We start from the raw sequence: 19,849 nt of genomic DNA, 5'->3' as shown, positions 1-19,849 counted from the left end.
TTCTTTATGCTAAGCTAACTGCTGAAACAACAGTTATGAAAGAGGTATCAATCTTTTTATCTAACTTTGATAAAATAAATAAATTAATAAATGAATAAGCATATTTTCCCCGACAGCCAAACTGTTCCTTTATTTCATTTCTGCATTTCTATGAGAAATGTGACTCAACTCCAAGTTATTATTCAAAATATGTAGATTGAATTTAGCAGTGCTACCTGTTCTGTTTACAGTTAACTGTTTATATATATATATATATATATATATATATATATTAAAAAAAATATTTTAAAAACTATACTAAAACTATACTAAAATAGTTTTAAAATCACAGCTCAATTATTTTTTCTTTCTTTTGTTTTATTTTCTTAACTAGAATGTTCCTAATACTTTGCTCAAAGCTTTTGTCAAAGCTAAAAAGTGCCACTAAATACTTCAGCAGCTGTTTTGAACATCAGCTCCTTGTCTCACTGGACAGTGCTTTAATTAATAAAAAAAATCCATTTCTGCAGTGGCTGGTATGAACAGAAACTTCCAGACGAATGAGCCTTAGTCACACACGGTTGAGATGTGTTGATATTAAACACATTTATCATCACATACAGTCATGATATGACAGGATAACACCCAAAAAGTGATTTTGGAATGGAAAGAAACTTTGAAAAAGTCTAGTTACCTGTCTGCGGAGAGTACGGCTGAATGTGTGGGCACGTCTGGGAGGGGGTTGCCGTGGTATACTCTCCGAGTCTGAGTGGCTGTGGGGGCTGATGGGTCTGAAGAGGTCTGTGGGAACAGTCAGCTGCTGGGAAAAGTCCTCAGGTTGTGAACGCACTGAACCACTGGAGCCTGCACACAAAGCACAGCACTGACAGGTGAATAACAACTACGCAGTTACAGCAGAGGACTGAACTACAAAGAGATTAATGGATTAGCAGGTGCGTTGGGCCTAAAGTTAGCATCATCACTATCACAAAGGTGCTCTCTGTTAACCTACTGAGTCAGCTGTCATGTTAGAAATAGGCAGCTCCATTGAAAATGCACTGAATGATAAAATAAATAAATTAACTTACAAGATTAACAGTTTCCTACCAGCATTCCTCTCTTGCATTATTTGTAATCACACCATTTTTTTTTATCATAATCATTTTTAGTTTTGTTAGTTTTCCATTACAATAACCTGTTCCTCTCAACTGAAGTAGGCAGCACATGATTGGTCCATTTCGTGTGGGAGAAGAGTCACATGACATGAGAAGCACCCTTTTTATGTATGTCAGAAATCCTTGTTAGTAAAGAAAGTTGATAACCACGGCTGTGATAGCCATTATCTCTGCTTAGGGTTTTAGGTATTGTTGAGCCAGCTAACACAAGAAAGCCTGACTAAGTCAAACTGGCATGATTGTCCACCCCCCTCTGGTGTGTTTCTAACAGAGGAAATAACCCTTTAGCTTCCTGAGCTCATGTCAACCTGCTTTAATCTGGCATTCTCATTAAATTAGGGCAGAAATGGGAGGCCTTGATTTTTAACACGGTACGATACAAAAGGCCTTAATTAATGCAAATTTCCCTGCTGCAGGATAAATAATGGCTTACATCATATTATGTTAAAAGTCAAGGCCTCCTATTTCTGTCCTAATTTAATGAAATGTCACAAATTCCAGATTAAAACTAAATAAAGAGGGTTACCAGGATGCAACTTACTGAGGCATTCAGTTAAAGTTACATATCTTTCATTACAGGGCTGCACAGTGACTTGGTGGTTTCGCCTTGCAGCTAGAAGATTCCTGGTTTGCGTCCCGGCCTTCTCAGGATCTTTCTGCATGGAGTTTGCGTGGGTTTTCTCCAGGCACTCTGGCTTCCTAAATGCGAGTGTGATTGTTTGTCTGCAGATGTAGCACTGTGATAGACTGGTGACTTGTCCAGGGCGTCCCCTGCCTTCGCCTTAAGTCAGCTGGGATAGACCCCAGCCCCCGTGACCCTAATGAGGATGTACAGATAATGGATGGATGGATGGATCCGTCATTACCTGATTGGGCCCTGTGGGTGCCCAGTATGTGCTGGGGCCCCTGTGACTGTGCTAGAAGCTGTGCTGGAGCTGGAGATGTGGGGCCAAACGGGGGCAGGAACATGTAGCTGTCATTGGGCAGGGAGTGTGTGCGCCCCACCGCAGGCTTTCTGACGCTCAGCAGGTTGTCCTCCAGCGCTCCACCTGGACCAAGCTGCTCCGGCTGGGGAAAGAGAGAAGAGTCAGGGTCCCGCTGGATTAACGAGGGCTGGGGCTCATCTTCAACTCAAACACTCTCACACTCTAAGGCAAGTTATCTGTCTAAGACACAATGTGAACAAAGAGGCAGTGATCATCAGCATACACAGAAAACAGACACGATCTTCGCACATTGGAGTTGACTGGCTCAGAGCTGTCACAGATCACAGAAACTTTTCCAATTCTTTTTTTAAGCATAAGACACTCTGCGTCTTGTGTCTGCTTTTACCCCACTAGGTCATATAACTTTACGTAAACCATGATTGTGTGTCAGCTAGGGCAGTGTCTTGCAGTCTGACCCATTACAGAACCAGTTCACATTCAGTCACAGAGCTACTGGAGCTCCAACACACCTTACAACCCTGTAGCAAACACAACAGCTTGGAGTAGACTGAGAACTACTACACCCAGAAGACAGAGGACAGTACGAACACAGGAGACTGATAGGAAAGGACTGTGAGAAAAGACATAGACTCACACATAAAGCACAAAGGAAAAAGACAGAAAACTGAGGAAAAGAAGGGGGGAAAAGAACAGAGAAAGAGATTACAGAGAAAGGTGAGATTGAGGAGAAAAAAAGGAGTAGAGACAAAGGAGAGAAAACTGCAAACTGGCAGGTGAGGAGGCGCACTACTCTACTGCACTGGACTGGACTGGACTGGACTGGACTGGAAAGTAACAACACACCAGGCTGGAAAGGTGGAATGAGAAAGATCAGAGAAATTTGGTGGGCACATGGTTAAATTCACCAGAGTCTTTCAGTGCCACTTGCACTCCGCTACCTCTTCACTCCTTTCTGTTTTTTTTTTTTTCATATTAGTCCCAGCACAATCCAATTGATAGCACTGTGTTGGCCAGCATTCTCTGCTCTGATGATATATAAATCGATGGCTTGGATGTGCAGAATGAGCCAAGGTTACTGTGACCCTCTCTGGGGGAGCCACGGGGTTATTAATGAGCCAAACTGGTGGTTAATTATACACTGACACCCTGATGACATTCAATTCATTTTCAATTTAATGACAGAGCCCTGTGGGATGGGATGTCATAGAGGAATGTATAGATTAATTCTAGTGAAGATGCATACACAAGCTACAGTCCATGAGAACGTGTCTATATAAATAATGGATGAGGTGGTGCCATGATGTGGCTTTCCTTCCAGCAAGGCCAACATTTCCAATATAAAACACTTTAAAGTGCATTACTGCACTACCATGATCATTTAAAGCAGCTGTCTTGATTTGTTTTCCACGAGTCAAAGTAGATGCTGTTGCAATGGTGTGCACATGTAGACTTCTATTCCATAACAGTGGCTGAAGTGTATCAGTTTGATGTGAACTCCCCTATGCCATCCAAACAGACATGCATTACTGATGTATATATACATTAAAATATACTTTGTACACCTTATTTAATTGGTCTGTAGTTTCCTAAAATTGTATAAGTTAGGACAGAGGTTCTGCACAGGTACAGTTATGTTACATTTAAAATACTTTGTCCATTATTTTGCTTTTTCAAAATAAATCTGGTCCAAAGGGATTTTTTTTTACAACTAATTATTCATTAATTACTCATATTATTATTATTATTATTATTATTATTATTATTATTATTATTATTATTATTATTATTATTATTATTATTGGACTCTTCATATACACTACCAGTCAAGTTTTAGAACACCCCAATTTTTCAATTTTTTAAGAATTGAAATTGAAGTCGCTCAAGTCAATAAATAGCTCGAAACGGTACAAAGGTAAGTGGTGAACTGCCAGAAGTTTAAAAAAAAGGGTAAGGCTACCCAAAACTAAAAAATAATGTACATTTCAGAATTATACAAAAGGTCTTTTTCAGGGAGCAAGAAATAGGTAAACAACTTAAAGCTGTTCTGAAGCAATGGCGGGTGATCAAGCCCTGAAAGTTGATGCTACCAAATCCTACAGGTGTCCCAACTTTTCTTGATCACCCCTCTGTCAGTGTTGGAACACACCGTGGCACCATACCCTGGAGAGCATTATTTGAACAGTCTTGTACTGCAGAAAGTAGTGTGTTGCTGTAAAAATGGCGAGGAAAAGGAAATTAACAATAAAAGAGAGACAGGCCATTATAACACTTAAAAATATAGGTCTTTCCTACAGAGAAATTGTGAAGAAAGTCAAGGTGTCAGTGAGAACAGTTTTCTTCACCATCAAAAGACACACAGAAACTGGGGGAAACTTTGACAGGAAAAGGTCTGGAAGACCCAAAGCCACAACAGAATCAGAAGACAAGTTTCTGAGAGGCAACAGCTTCAAGCACAGTTTAACAGTGGTCGTAGTAAGGAAGTCTTGGTTTCAACTATGAAGAGAAGACTTGGAGTTGCAGGTTTGACAGGTCGAGTTGCAGCAAGAAAGACATTACTAAGATTTCAGAATAAGAAAAAGAGGCTTCCCTGGGCCATTAAACACTGCCAATGGACTACTGAAGACTAGAAGAAAGTATTATGGACTGATGACTCAAAATTTGAAATCTCTGGTTCATGACGCAGGATTTTTGTACGCTGTTGAGTAGGAGAAAGGATGGTACTTCAGTGTGTGACATCAACTGTCAAGGATGGAGGAGGAAGTGTGATGGTCTGGGGCTGTTTTGCTGGATCCAGGGCCGGTAACTTGTACAGAGAAGTACCCTGAACCAGAACGGCTACCACAGCATTCTGCAGTGCCATGCAGTACCCTCTGGTGCATACCAGGTCAGGGATTCATCTGACAGCAAGATAATGACCCAAAACATAAGTCCAAGCTATGTCAGAACTACCTCAGGAAAAAGATGGTACGCTTGAAAACATGGAGCGGCCAGCACAGTCCATGGAGTTGGTTTGCGATGAACTGGACAGAAAAGTGAAAGCAAAGCAACCAATAAGTGCCACACATTTACGGCAACTTCAGCAACAGAGTTAGGAAGAACTTTCTGATGAATATTTGATTTCCATTGTTGAAAGAATGCCATGAGTGGGTTCAGCTGTTAGGTGGCTACTTTGATGAGTCAAAAGTTTAGAATACATTTTGGTTTCTATTTTTTTTTAGTTCATTTATTTATTTGTTTTATGCTTTCATTTCACAGTACAATAAGACATTAGCAAGCCAAATTTCCAATAAAAAAAATGGAAAAATTGGGGTGTTGTAAAACTTTTGACCAGCATTGTTTGCGGAATTGTATGCTTGCATTTAGACAAAATTTAAATTAAGTAAAACCTAAAGGCCAAAGTGAAAACAGCTGATCAGTCATCTGAGTTAAAAGTTTGACACAGATTATCCAGAAAAGGTGTTTAACCTACTAAGAGTGCTGAAACCTGTTTCGCAAGACAGCTCCACCTAAGTGAGCGTGAAAACTTTAGAGAAAGTGGGAAGTTTTGGGGGGGATTTTGCCAATTTCATTAACTTCTTTCCAATGAGATACTTAAAAATGTGCATAAACTAGGGTATGGAAGCAAGACTGATGAGTATTTCACTTTTAAGCTATTCCACTGACCAACAAGTGGTGGCGACAATGTGTCAAAAACATAGCAAATATTTTCAAAGATTTGAAAGACACAACAGAAACATCTAATTTCTGCACAAAGTGGCTTTGAATAACTGTTTCAAGATTCGGCTACAGATGCAAATGAGCTGTTTATCAAATGCAGCATCCAGTTGGTTTCCCCCTGCCAATCAAAGCTGGTTTTACTCCAGTGTGAGAGTGCAGTGGTGGGGGCAAGTGGCTTTGAAAGGGCCCTGGGAAGGAGACGGTACAAGCTACTGCAGAGGAGAGGAGGAGGAAGAGGGATGGAGCAAGAGAAAGAGAGGAACTGTCAGTACATTGCATTCCAGACTGGTTAGAAAGAGGGGGTTAAAATCGTCGGGGGCCGAGTCGTCTGTCAGAGCTAAGGACCAGGATTTCTCAGAGGCCAGAGACAGAGCTTCCATCTCCGCTAGAGGGATCTAGGCAGGAAGAGACAACCGGTGGTGAGCAGAGAAAACAAATGCGCACTCGGTGCAACACACAGAGAAGGACATTACACACAGATAAGACCTGCGGCTAACACAGAAATACATACATATATAAACTGCAAGTTTAGCAGAGAAAAACAACAAGAAGATAAAGTAAGAATAGTCTGGAGAACATATGACATTTCTCTCACATTTAGACTTTTTAATCTGTGTTGCTATCACCGTATTTACTTTCATCCATATTGTGACAGGGACCAGACACATATACTCACAGGAAAATGTACAGCCACATGATTCTGAACAGTGAACTGATGTACATGAGACAATCACACACACTCAGATTGACAGGAACAAACAAGCTGACAGAAGAGTGATTAATTCACATTACATGTAATGCACAGTAATTCATTTGTGGCTGCTAATTATTAAAAGCATATTTAAGTGCTTAAACTGATAAATTACCAGAATCAAAAATATATATATATATATATATTTAGTTGCTTTACTGAATTCTACAGATCCGAAGATTTTTTCTTTGGTCTTTTTAAGTCTTGAGCATTTCTGGCTCCTGTAGGAAGAGCTGCTGTGTATTTGGCCTTACACTGATTTAACAAGCGAAATGCTTTGTGACAGGCAAATGGGCCATCCGTGCAGACAGAAACAGGGGTTGAAGCTCAATGGAAAACATCTCTGCTAACGTATCAGAGGGCGAAAGTTGGCCTGTGGCGTCTAATCCTGACATCTCAAACCCATTTAGAGCTTTTAGAGGATGGGATTTTGCAATGCTAATGTAATTGTGCCAAATTTGCCTTCAAATGAGAAAAAAAAAGCACCCAGATGCATTATTCGGCGATTCAGTGATCCATAGCTTATTGATTGAGTCGTTTCTCTTCGGACATGTGCGTAACAGTGTCGGTAAATGCCTTAGGTGGGCTATCACTTTTCTGTGCCTTTAATCATCGATATAAACTCACAGCATGTCACACCCACAGACAGACACACAAACACTGACAGCAAATTGTGTAAGGGAAGGAAAGCAAACTAAACCATGTCACTGAGGCTGCTGAACCAGACCAAAAACCTGCCAAGCATGAATGAGTGTAAGTGAATGAGGGAATGAGATCATAGCTGAGGCGGGATATGACGCACTGCACTGTGGTGGGCAACAGCGCTGGTTAGAAAGGGAAAAATATCCAATGTGGGGGAATGCCAGTACTAAAATGGTAATGGCTGTAGGGCTGCAGGATATTAACAAACATCACATTGCCTGCTTTTTTTTTTCCCCCCCGAATTATGAAACTAAGCTCTCCCGAACAGTATGTGCTTTAGTTTGCACAACTGCCGATTTTATAGGCCAAAGATTATGTGGTCTAAAAAAAAAAGTGTCAGACTGTAAGGTCTGGTACTGAGTTGTAAAATTAGATTTTCACTGAAACCAACATAAAAAAAAAGCAAGTCTGCCAAATACTGACAAGATTATTTCAACTGTTTCCAATCACTTGTTTCAATAGCTCACCTGCATACTTGTGGGGTAACCTGTCTCTTTTAAAGGATCTGTTCACTCAACTGAAACAACCATTTTCTTTCTCTAGTGCATTGTTTCTGAAATTTCTTTTCTGTGAGCCACTATCCACTGCAGGAACTTATGGGCAGTTTTAATGCAGCTTGAGCCTTTGTGTGTTTTCCAACCGCAAGAACTGCCCCTATAGAACCTTACTCAGGACTGTTACTGGGGAAGAAAGCAAAACTTAACAAGAAAAGCACTAAAAGAGCACAGTACTCCACCAAGGCTGCTCAGTCGTTTCCGATGGATAAGTGCTGATAAGTCCCCAGCTGTCGATTTGTAGTAGGATCGCAATCATGTGATCATCAGCAGGCGGCTGACGTAGCGTTCACTTGTTGTCATAGTTACAGTGACGCTGTGCTGCTATCTTGAAATGATACAGAAATCTTTAACAAATCTGTGGATCCAGACTGTAAGTCACATCACCGCCAAAATCTAATCTGTTGGTCCTTGTTTCATTTCTGACCTTTCTTGAAAATTTCATCCAAATTTGTTTGTCCGTTTTTGAGTAATGTTGTGTACAGACAAAACAGACGGACAAACGTACGCCACGAGCCTTGGCTGAGTAATTAGGCGTAGGTACTTCTGAGCAGTCCTTGAAACACAACTGTGTAGGCCTTGATGCTGAATGGTTAAGAAGAAGACAAATGATTATCTTGATGTCTTCATTGAGTCGCAGTCCTCTCCTCTGTAACATTGCTATTAGCAATGTAAAATTCACCATACGGGCTAACAAAGCAAACCTCCATTGTTCTATTTATCAAAGAGCTGAGGTTACGTTCAGTAACTAGTATTTGTTGTTTTGGTGCACTCAGAGTTAAAGATATTGCATCTGACATGCAATCGAATCATAGAGGCTGAAAGGGCTGTTTTGGGGTCGTTCCGATAAATATTTGCACCACCTCACACTTGGCCAGAGTTCCTGCAGTGGAAAACTACATCATGACACTTTATTGACAATTTATGTTCATGGGCTTTTAAACTGTTCACTCAAAGAATGACATCTGAAAAGTTGAGGAGGCCTGAGTAACAGTAACGCTACAGTACAATATGCCATGAGGGAAAAGGTTAACAGTAGAGAAAACTATTGATTACCAGAGTTTTGTTTTGTTTTTTTCCTTCTCTCCAGTAATTACCTTAGGCCCTAAATTGATCTTGTGACATCTTGTGATTGTTGTAAAGCACTGCTGTCATTGTATGCAACCATGCAGTAGGTTTGGTTTACTCTTCCATAAATCTCAGACATCTCACCTAAATACAATGGAGGTGAATTGAATTTAGTTTGTAATGCTCACAGTACAGTCACAAAAAATGAGAATTAAAAAAAACTATCCTTTAAAGTCATTATTACTTCTTTTCCAAAAACCTGTGCGTAAAACTGCATTAGAAGCACATATATTTATATATTTACAATATACTGATTTCTGCTAGTAAGAGAATCAAAATCTTCATCTGCAACTTCTGAATTTCAGTTTAATCTCCTCAGGATTACTTGTGCAGCCCTACATGTTGCAGGGAAATCAGAACCAGGGGATGAAATGGAGGAAGTGAGTCATTTTGTAGTGTTTCTGGTGATTATTGACCTTCTTGTCGGTGCTGTGCTTGCTGGGCTGGGGGGGCAGCGCGTAGTAGTGGCAGATAGAACCGGACAGGTTGTCCATCAAACTCAACTCCCCCTCCATTGAACCCTGGATGACCAGGGAGACCGAGTCAAACAGTGCTCTCCGCTGGACAAACTTGGATAATGCAGAGAGAAAAGAGAGAGCGGAGGCAGAAATGGAGAAAAAAGGAAAAGACGGGGAGGTAAAAAAAAAAAGAAAAGACAAGGGGAGAAGAAAGACAGAAGAAACATGACAGAAAAACATGAAAAAATGTGGCGAGAAGAATGGATCACAAAAAAAGGAAGGAAAAAAGACAGTTGATCAAGTAGAAACAAACAGATCCAAACATAAATGACAGAAGAAACACATCCAAGCAGGAAAACTACCTTCTCCACCAAAACTTCGATCAGTTTCACTAAAATGACCCGTCAGGACATTCAAGCAGTGTGCAGCAAAACAATATACCGTACATCACTTTTTCTTCATCAGCATCCTCCACAAGCTCGCATTTTACCACCCATTTAAACCCACAAGGGGGCACTACAGCACTGCAGCAGAGCCGATCTTCCACAGGGCAAGAGAGGAGATTATGGCTTAAAAACTTGTTTTGGAAGAGCAGCAGAGGAAGATGGATAACATCTTAGCGGAGAAACATAACGACAGTGAGACCTCTATTTCCTATCCCGAAAAGTTCCCCGCTGTCTGGAAATAGCTGTTGAAGTGAACAACAAGGCCCTGCGGTCCAGCTTTCCCATGGCACTGTGACCTGTCTATGACTGGCATGTCCTCTACAGGGACCAGCCACACACAAATACATACACACACATGCAGTCACGAATGCACACAAACTGTAAACCATCCTAATATGGGTCAGTATGGGCCACGCCACACAGAATAATACATTTGCATGAAGTTATATTTTCTGTGTCCATTTTTGACAACACATAAACATAACAACCAACACGCTTTCACACAAAAGTCTGAAATGTGAAGAGAATATGCACCGAAAACTACTGTGTAGTACATGAGTGGGAGAGAAAACACATTTTACAGTGAAAAGTCTATTTTTTTTTTTACAAGTATCTTAGCCTAGAGGTTTGTGTCCAAGAGTATACTTACAACTGTGACCCTGATTTTGGATGCATTTCACATAAATGCATCTACATATGTTTTTGAAATGATGCCAGACTGTCTAGTGAATACCGCCTAATATAGCCATGTCTGCCTTAGTTTATTTACACATGGACTACAGTTATTAAATCAAGACAGCAAAGAGCAGGAAAAGCAAGAAATCCATTATTTCAGATACCATCCGGCATGCTCAGCATACCTCAGCATGAGCCCGAGAATTAACTAATGGGTTGGACTGGAGTCAGAACTAATGACCAGAGATGTAGGGGTCATCTGACTGGTCTCACAGCCTGGACCACAGCATGAAGTGACCTCACTACATCTATCATGTCACACAGGATGCTGCTTGGATCCCTGAGAATCAAATAATCTGACCTAGACGTTTTCTGAACAGGCGATACGTTTGTGTACAATAATGTGAATGTTAAATAATACATACTCCAAGACAACAAAGTGATCGAGGTGCTCTGATGTAGATATAACGTCACATGTAAGGGGACTGCCATCAATATCATAACCAAAAACACACTTACCATGTCTAATGCACACACATACCATAGCAAAACAACACCTTACCTCCAGCTGGGGCTCCAGGCATGAGGAGGGTTCTGCTCTGATGTTTACAGAGTCTCTGGTTATATCAGCAGTGGGTGAGTCCATAGGACCTTCCCTTTCCTGCTCCATGTCCCCTCCTCCAATGGACCTCCAGGGAGAACCCCCAGAACTCGACCTGTCCAAGCCCAGTGCCAGAGGGTTGAGCTGGGGTGACCTGGCTGCCATGTCCCCTCCGTCCATCTGGAGCTCCAGTTCCAGCTCTGCTTCCAGCTCTGCCTCTTCCTTGGCTTCCTTGTTGCTCTCCTCCAGGTGTTTCATCAGGACCGCGATGACCACATTGACCAGAACAAACTGAGCAGTCAAGACAAAGGAGACGAAGTAGATGGGAGAAACCACAGTGTTGTAGCAGGTAGTGGTCCCGGTTGCACAGTCCCTCAACGTGTCCTGGAAGAAAACAGGAAAACACTACATGAGCATATCGACGAAAGCTTTAGCAGCAGTGTTCAGTCAGGATAAGACAGATGTCTTAATTAACTTACCCTGATTATACATGCATGTATGTATAGTCGTAAAATATGTTCCTCTCAGGATTAATCACACTCATTTTGTAATAATGTTTGTCACTTTTCATCAAACAACACAATCTGGACAAAATTTTAAAACTTTAGTTGACCCATTGAGCCCTCAACTATTTTCAAGACAATTCCACTGCCTTTACTTTTAAGCTTTTATTTTGGTCATTATAAGAGCTGGCATACATACTGTGTTATTAGTCTGGGCAAGGGCTGTCAAACTCATTTTAGTTCAGTGGCCACATTCAACCCAATCTGATCTGAAGTGGGCCAGACCAGTAAAATCACAGCATAATAACCGATAAATAACCACAACTCTAAATTATTCCTCTGTCTTAGTGCAAAACAGTACATTATCAGTCAAAAGTTTGGACACAGCTTCTCATTCAATGGTTTTTATTATTTATGTTTTTCTACAGTGTAGATTAATACTGAAGATTAACATTTTTTGTGTACAACATAATTCCATATGTATTATTTTATAGTTTTGATGTCTTTTTCTACAACGTACAAAATAATGAAATAAAAACCACTGAATGAAAGGATATTTTGTTTTCTGAATCATGAAATTCTGTTTTGTGAAATTGTGTTACATGTGTGGAGATGAGTGCAGGAATGTGTCCAAGCTGTAACTACAATTAGATTTGATGTAGATACAAAATTATTTTTTCATTATGACACTTCGCTGCACAAACAAGCAACTACAACTATTGGAAAGGTTGAGTCGTGCAGTTTTATTTGATCACTGCAACAAATACTCAGAAGAGAAGAGAAGAGAAGAGAAGAGAAGAGAAGAGAAGAGAAGAGAAGAGAAGAGAAGAGAAGAGAAGAACTCAACTAAATGTGGACACAAAGTGTGTCTGTCGAGACCGAATACCTTCCAAACATTCCAGCCATCGTCTGCTGTAATTTGTTTTTAGTATAATTACTAAGTGACACTAACACTAAACTAAACTGAGATGGTGAACATGGCTGCTACGTTACTGATGCTGACAATGTAAATAAGCTAAGCTCAAATAAGAACTAATGGAGTTTAACTGAGTAGCACTTGGAAAAACAAAGGTTACAAATCTAGAGCAAATACTCGACTTTGTCATTTTTAAAACTCATTTATTGCTGCATTTCTTCTGGATAATATCAGCATGGCACAAAAGGCCAGGGAGGTGGGAGGTGAAGTCATGACCTCCACACTGTTATTTCCTTCCTCACTACATAAAGGTCACACCACTAGTGCAGGCACTGCATTAGATGAAGTGCAAATCATCCAATTTATCTTGTGATTTTAACATGATTTGCAGGGAAATGGACATTAAAAATATCAGAAAATTAGAGAAGCTTTTTCAAGGTAACTATCAGCACTGATTAATTAATAAATGACTAAATGTGAAGTGTGTGTGAGTTCTGGATCTGCAGCGTGAGCTTCACCTTCATTATGCCATTCCAGTTGTCTCCAGTGGCAACTCTGAAGAGCAGCAGAAATGCCATTCCAAAGTTCCTAAATGTAGCATATCGCCCCAGACCCTCACACTGGTGGACCTCATCGCAAACTGTGGAGGCAAGAAGGAGGAGGGAGGACATAAAGAGGGAGGAATACCCAAAAGAGAGTAAAAAAAAGAGACATTAAATTCGACCGATAGCAACTTCCGAGGCTTTTCCCAGGGCTGTGCAATCAGAGGATAATTACTGTGACACTATAAGACACAATTAGGGAGATCAATATGGTATTTCAACAAAGGATCCCAGAAAGCAATTAACATCATATGGATTAAACCCGCAGAGGGAAGAATTACACACTCAGTGCATGGCCGTGCACGACCTGCGCAGGATGTTCGAGTGAGAGTCTTAACCGTCTCAGTGTCTGTTTGCAAAGTGCATGTGCTCTTACTTATGTCACCAAACAGCTCCACTCCCAGTGCTGCAAAGATAAAGAAGAGGAGCATGAAGAGGAGACCCAGATTGCCCACCTGCAGAGAGACAAATGGAGGAGAGAGAGGGATTAGTCAGAGGAGAGAAATCATAGGCAAAATAAACCAATAAGGAAGGACAACAAACAACTCATTCTAGGGGGAAAAAATAAATAAATGAAGGGTCGTGATGAAGAAGACAGGGGAGAGTATGGATGATTTCTTGCTTCCAAAGTTTGCTGGGGGTGGGCACATTTAGGGCACGAAACTGCTGGTGGGCGCTCATAAGATTTTAGTTAACCGTTTTATTTAACACAGAATTTGTACTGTTTGTGACTCAATAATAATATTCTATTTCAGAGGGCACCCGAATCATTCCACAGGCACCTGAATGCACCTGGATCCACAGTCTCTCTCTGGTTTTAGCAAAGGTATGCCATCCTCTCAGAGAATTAAACAGCTTCCTTACATCTTTATTGGAATTGATGTAATTTATTGTCTGTTTTTTGGAGCTTGGCTCTGCTAGATAACACCAGTTAACAGTGTGGGATTCAAAGCAATATTTTAAATGGAAACTGCACCAGAGGAACATTCATCAGAGGGACAATCAGCCGCAGATAATGATGATTACATGTCTGAGATTCAATCCCGCTTTTACCACACATATGTTGATGGTGATTTTTATTAAATCTGTGTTGTTGTTTTTTTAAAGTAATGTATACAAAATACCATTCAAAGTTTGGGGTCACCCAGACAATTTCATTTAAGCCTTTCAAATTAGAAATACAAAGGCAAAAATGGTAGAATGAAATAAATAGCACGCCTGTCTGCTGTAATGTAAGCTGCATATATTAGCATGCCCGGCAACCAGACTCTGCATAGGAGTGACTGGGGTTGGGGTTTAGCTCTTCCTCCTGCCCATAGACTGTATATAAAGATAGTTGTCGCCTGTTGGTTTTGAAGCCACAAGCTTGGCATTTGTCCATCGCCATCTTGCTATTTTGAAAGCAGGCAAAACGAGCGCACGGTTGATCTATCTGGAAAATCTGAGGACACATATGTTTGGACACTTCCGTCACCATTTAGTGACAAAACATGATGCCCTGCATCGTCTAATTTATGCTAAATAGGCGATATCTACAAAATGAACATCACACTGTCTTGAAAGGGACTTGAAAGTAGTAATTTAGATCATAAACTTATTAATAAAATCTTTACTGAGCTAACAAATCAAGTCAGAAGCAAGGGTCTGCTGCAGGTTTCTTCCTGTTAAAGGGGAGATATTTTCATCCTCACTGTAAGCAAATAGCTTGTTCAAAGAGAGTAGCATATGTACCTAGCTAGCTATGTACTCATCAATTTTAACTAGAAAACTATTAAAGCAAGCATCCAAGATAGAAGTGAATGAGAGGTCTGTGCTCACATTTGGACATTAAATTAGCACGTCTCAATCGTATATTGAATTTGCAGACTCTAGTTGCAAATGATGCCAATTTCCACCTCATTTTCGTACAGTCTGAAAAAGTGGTGACATGTTGTCCATTTTTACATATATTCCATGACACACAGCAGCAAAGATGGAAGCAAAACACGAGGAAGTGCTGCTGATTATGGACAAACATGAAAGGGACGATAAGGATTTACAGCTTTGATACAGAGGTGGGTTTAGGTAAAGAAAAGCTTTAGGGTCTGCTCCTGTCATTGCTATTCAGCATGCAGCAATCTGTTCACACCCCCGCCACCCCCTGTATCATTATATTTATTATGAACATTTCTGACGAGCTAGGGTGGAAATGAGCCTGGAACAACACTTATTCTCTGTGTCGCTCTGAATGAAAACAACAGAGGTGGTATCAAAGAATGCTGAGAACATACAACGTTGTATTTTTTTCCCCCACTAAATCCAAACTACGGCAGAAGTTGCTCTAATTTACCAACTCCATCATCCACCCACCACTGTACATAACAAAACCTCAAGCTATATTCACATCCCAATTTCTGCAGGGGGCTGATAATGCAAATAAGGGTCTCTAGAGCCGAGTGAAAAAAAAACTCATGGGAAAAGACGACGCCCTGAAACAGAAGAATATGTAGCAAAAATAAAATGCTTCTGGGGTGTATTTTTAGGGACGGCTTCTGTGGGACGTGTTAGGATGTGAAATCCACGGAGAAAAACATAGATGAGGAAGGAAAGAGAATTGAGCGGCGGATGTTGTTTAGCAGCGTCGACCGTGTACCTGAGGCAGGGCTTGCATAACGGTGTCCAGCAAAGCTCTCATCCCCACCGCCATCTTCAACAGCTTCAATACTGTGGGGACACAAGTTTACAAACAGCGAATGAACGAATGTCTCACCAATATTAAGATTTTTCAGTCTTACATAACAGAACAGAACAGGGCCTGGTGCCATCCTGCCTTCTGTGAAATTGAAAGGACACAACATTTTCCTCACTTACAGTCCAATCCTGCTCGGTTAGCGTAGTCACAGATTTTGAACAACATTTTGCTTTCAGATGGCATGATTGAGGTCACAGCCTCCTGAGAGTGGGAGGTCACTGATATGGAGATTAGGTGCCAATGGAAGTACATCAATAGTGATAGATGACAAGGGAAAGTAGAGATGAACACAAAAGTTTGAAGTAACACAGCGATGTAAGAACCCTCATTCATCCTGGGCGAGTAAAGTGTAATTGCAAAAAACACGGCGTAACAAACCAGCTGAAAGGCTGGAGACTACATAAAGACCTTGAGAGTTGGTCACAGAAGTTTTGGTAACAACACAATATGAAATCTACATCGAGAATGGGAACCCTGTGAATTTTTTTTCCCATGAATGTGTGCATGTAGACTAAACAGTGGCGTCTGGATGTCTATCTTTTTTCCTAACCCTGACCAGTCGAGGCAGACGGCTGCCCTCACTGATCCTGGTTCTGCTGAATATTTCTTCCTGTTAAAGTGGGGTTATTTCTTTCAATTGGAATATTTGAATTTGTTTGGGTTCTCTTTGCAGTTTTACAACCCTTTCACCTTATTATGTGAAATACCTCGAGTTGACATGTTATAAATTGCTGCGATATACACTACCATTCAGAAGTTTGGGGTCACCCAGGCAATTCCATGTTTTCCATGAAAACTCACACTTTATTCATGTGCAAACAGAATTGCACAAGGGTTTTCTAATCGTCAATTAGCCTTTCAACATGACAATGTATACACAATGTATCATTGGAACACAGGAGTGATGGTTGCTGGAAAAAGGCCTCTGTACCCCTATGGAGATATTCCATTAAAAATCAGCCGTTTCCAGCTGGAATAGTCATTTACCACATTAACAATGCCTGGACTGTATTTCTGACTCATTTAATGTTATCTTCATTGAAAAAACTGCTTTTCATTCATAAATAAGGACATTTCTAAGTGACCCCAAACTTTTGAATGGTCGGGTGTATACAACTGAATTGAATTCTTTGTTCCTTGAAATTCTTCCCCATTTTTAGTAACACAGTTTGCTTTTTTAAATGGACGTATTATATTCTAGCATAAAATATATCTGTATTTACGTATGAATCTGATGGTTCAATGACAATCCCATACTGCGCTCATATGTTTCCATGGAAGCAGTTCAGTCTACTTGTAAACAATATGAATCACCAAAGTAGGGTAAGTGGCTGGTCATGTTGAAAACATTTACAGATTCCATGAAATGAGCAGTTCAACTTCATGGAAAACTGCTGCCTTTCTCAGAGACTGTGCCAAATCATTAGAAAGCTCATTCATGTCATATAGAAGTTACTGTGATAATCAACTTTCCCCTCAATAGCATTCGAGTCAACATCCAAGTTGTAATTATAACTTGGAAACACAGATGCCTCACATCTGCCAAAGCTCATTGTTCAAGGTAATTAAACCCGATTACAAATACCTCTGATGGAAAGTGAATGTGGCAGCATGGAGCACGAGTGGGTGTCCAACCAGTGGGTCTTCACACAAGATATTTCAACAAGCCACAGTAGGAAAAGCACCAGTGAAAATGATAAAATTAATGAAAACTGAATCCCATTTAAGCTGCTTCAGAATGAGAGCCTTGGAACATGATGACAATGTGAGTGTGCCATTGTGCTTTTTTGTAATGCCTTCTTTAAAAAAAAAAGGCTTACCGAATCACAATAATCCCACTTTTCTGTGATAGCTAATAGTAAATTGGCCTGACACACTCAGGTCACTACACCGGTTTTCTAACTACACCTCCTCTCTGGGTTATATGTGTGTACAGATGGGGCTTGATTGACATCTCCTTTACTCTGTTCTTTTTCTTTTTGTTGCGGTCACACCTCAAAGTGTAACAGGTGGAGAGGCAAGCTTGGTGAAAAGCAACTCCTGCTCTGTTTACTCGCCCATTTTGTTCAATATTGCATACCGTTCGATTAAAATTTAAAGTTACTGATGAGGGAAAGCAACACACTTGCTTGCTCATTAGTTTAGCTTGGGTGCTGAAAGGACTATAACTTCACAGAGTTTCCCTTAAAAAATTGACTCGTCTCATAACTGTCTTCAAGTAGTGCTCTTTTGTGTAGCACTTTGCAAGCAGTCAGATAGAAGTGAATAATGCAGCACAGCTAATAAGACAGTGCTGCTAAGAGGGCTTGTGTTGAAGTTCATCAAATTTTAAACTCTCTGTCCAGCATTTGCAGCGTTTAACTCTGCCTGCATGTGTGGATCCAGCATTTCTACTGGAACAAATTGGTTTAGCTATAAAATTTCACCGTCTAAAATCTTGGTGTAACCTTCTTAGTTATCATTCTTGTTGGTTCATAAAGTTTTATGATATCACATAAATGCAAGCATAGCCCCATATATTTATTTATTTTTTGCAGATTTTTTTTTCGTAATGTGTTTTTGGCACGTGAGCTAAATAGAAAAGTCAAGGTATATTGGAGATGATGCTTATTTCACTGTTCTGAAATCTTCCAATATAGAATATTAGACACATTCTATAATTATGTATAAAGTGGTAATAATCCAGACAGTCACATATTCTTACAAGACAGCGTAAAAAGAATCCTTGTTAAAATGGGACTGTGGGAATTCTAATTGAGATAAAATGCTTGGCTTTAAGCATTATATGTGTGGACATATTTAAGAGAAACCGATAAAACTGCTACTTAGTAGTGGTGGGTGGATCGATCCAAATATCGATAATAGCGATACCAATGTTGGTATTGATATTGAACGATACCAGTGTAATGAGATCGATACTTCTCAGTTTCTGTCCTGTATGTCTGCACTACCGCGGTTTCATCAAAGAGGCCACCTGGCTGTCTGTCAGAGTTCCTCCTGTCTGAGGAGCGGCACTTCGCTCCTCCTCCCTCTTGTGATTGGATGTTGTGCCGTCACGTGACTCAGTGAGGTCAGACAAACAAGCAAGCAGGCTCAGCAGCTACATCATACATCATAGTGGTGGAAAGCATAACTTTAATTTCTTCTGTGGCTCTGTCAGTCTGTTCGTTCCTCAACCAAAATTGATGAAAGAGGACCTGCTGATCAGACTGCAGGAAGGAAGATACTGAACCGATGAGCCAATTACAAAGGCTAACACCGTAGCAGGGCTACAAAAGTTAATAATCATTAATCACCATCATGATTTTAGCTTCTATCCGCTATGAGAAAATGATTGACTGTGGCCTTTAAAACTTAAAAGATGTGCGCTCTTTTCTCTGCTCATAGAAAACAACAAATGTGGACAAAATCAATCGCTTTCATCTTGCACAGATCTGAAATGAGAGCACTTCCTCTCACTCTTTCCAAAGTAATATTTGCTCTCACACCTGTCTGAGCACTGCAGCCACTGAGCAGGATCTACCATAACCTGCACTGTGAGGCGTTTAGGGAACATCTGTAAATGTAGTGTCTGCAATAAGCAAATGTTCAGGAAGTGAGATGTTTCGTCTGTAACCAGGTGGAACCAGGTGGGTGTGACCAACTGACAATGTCTGTCCTACCATTGTTACTACTGAAAAAGTTGGTCTTGAGTATCGGTATTGGTATCGGCGAGATTGCTCTGTATTTACTACTATTCAATATTGTAGTATCGCACACTAATACTGCTTATGCAGTTTTTGTTTTTAACCACACAGCATCTGTTAGCTCGGACATGACAAACAGCATTAACACTTTTCTCTGAATAATTATAAGGTTGTAGATGATTCATTTTCCATTGAAAGACATCTGTCTGCACCTCTGTTAGCTGCTATATGCATGCTGCTAATGAAACTCTAAACATATGTCAAACTGATTAGCAGAG

At 40.4% G+C, this 19,849-nt stretch overlaps 1 protein-coding gene across 14 annotated transcripts in view; it reads right to left on the bottom strand.

The window, feature by feature from the left end:
- Nucleotides 1-19,849, bottom strand: part of cacna1g (calcium channel, voltage-dependent, T type, alpha 1G subunit) — a 321,585-nt gene that overhangs the window by 4,862 nt on the left and 296,874 nt on the right. For 11 of the 14 annotated variants that reach the window (XM_055004159.1, XM_055004146.1, XM_055004148.1 and 8 more), the window contains 8 exons: nt 15,787-15,857; nt 13,531-13,609; nt 13,071-13,192; nt 11,095-11,517; nt 9,370-9,522; nt 6,091-6,213; nt 2,021-2,222; nt 674-843 (listed from right to left, as the gene is read on the bottom strand). In XM_055004159.1, coding sequence (XP_054860134.1) covers nt 674-843; nt 2,021-2,222; nt 6,091-6,213; nt 9,370-9,522; nt 11,095-11,517; nt 13,071-13,192; nt 13,531-13,609; nt 15,787-15,857 — 1,343 coding nt within the window. The remainder of the gene's footprint in view (nt 1-673; nt 844-2,020; nt 2,223-6,090; nt 6,214-9,369; nt 9,523-11,094; nt 11,518-13,070; nt 13,193-13,530; nt 13,610-15,786; nt 15,858-19,849) is intronic. The other 3 variants (XM_055004157.1, XM_055004158.1, XM_055004156.1) reach the window with 2 other exon arrangements.

The sequence above is a fragment of the Amphiprion ocellaris genome, chromosome 18 (genome assembly GCF_022539595.1).
Source record: "Amphiprion ocellaris isolate individual 3 ecotype Okinawa chromosome 18, ASM2253959v1, whole genome shotgun sequence".
Classification (NCBI taxonomy): domain Eukaryota; kingdom Metazoa; phylum Chordata; class Actinopteri; family Pomacentridae; genus Amphiprion; species Amphiprion ocellaris.
Note: the sequence above shows the minus strand (reverse complement) of the source record. Positions and strands in the feature narration are given on the sequence as shown.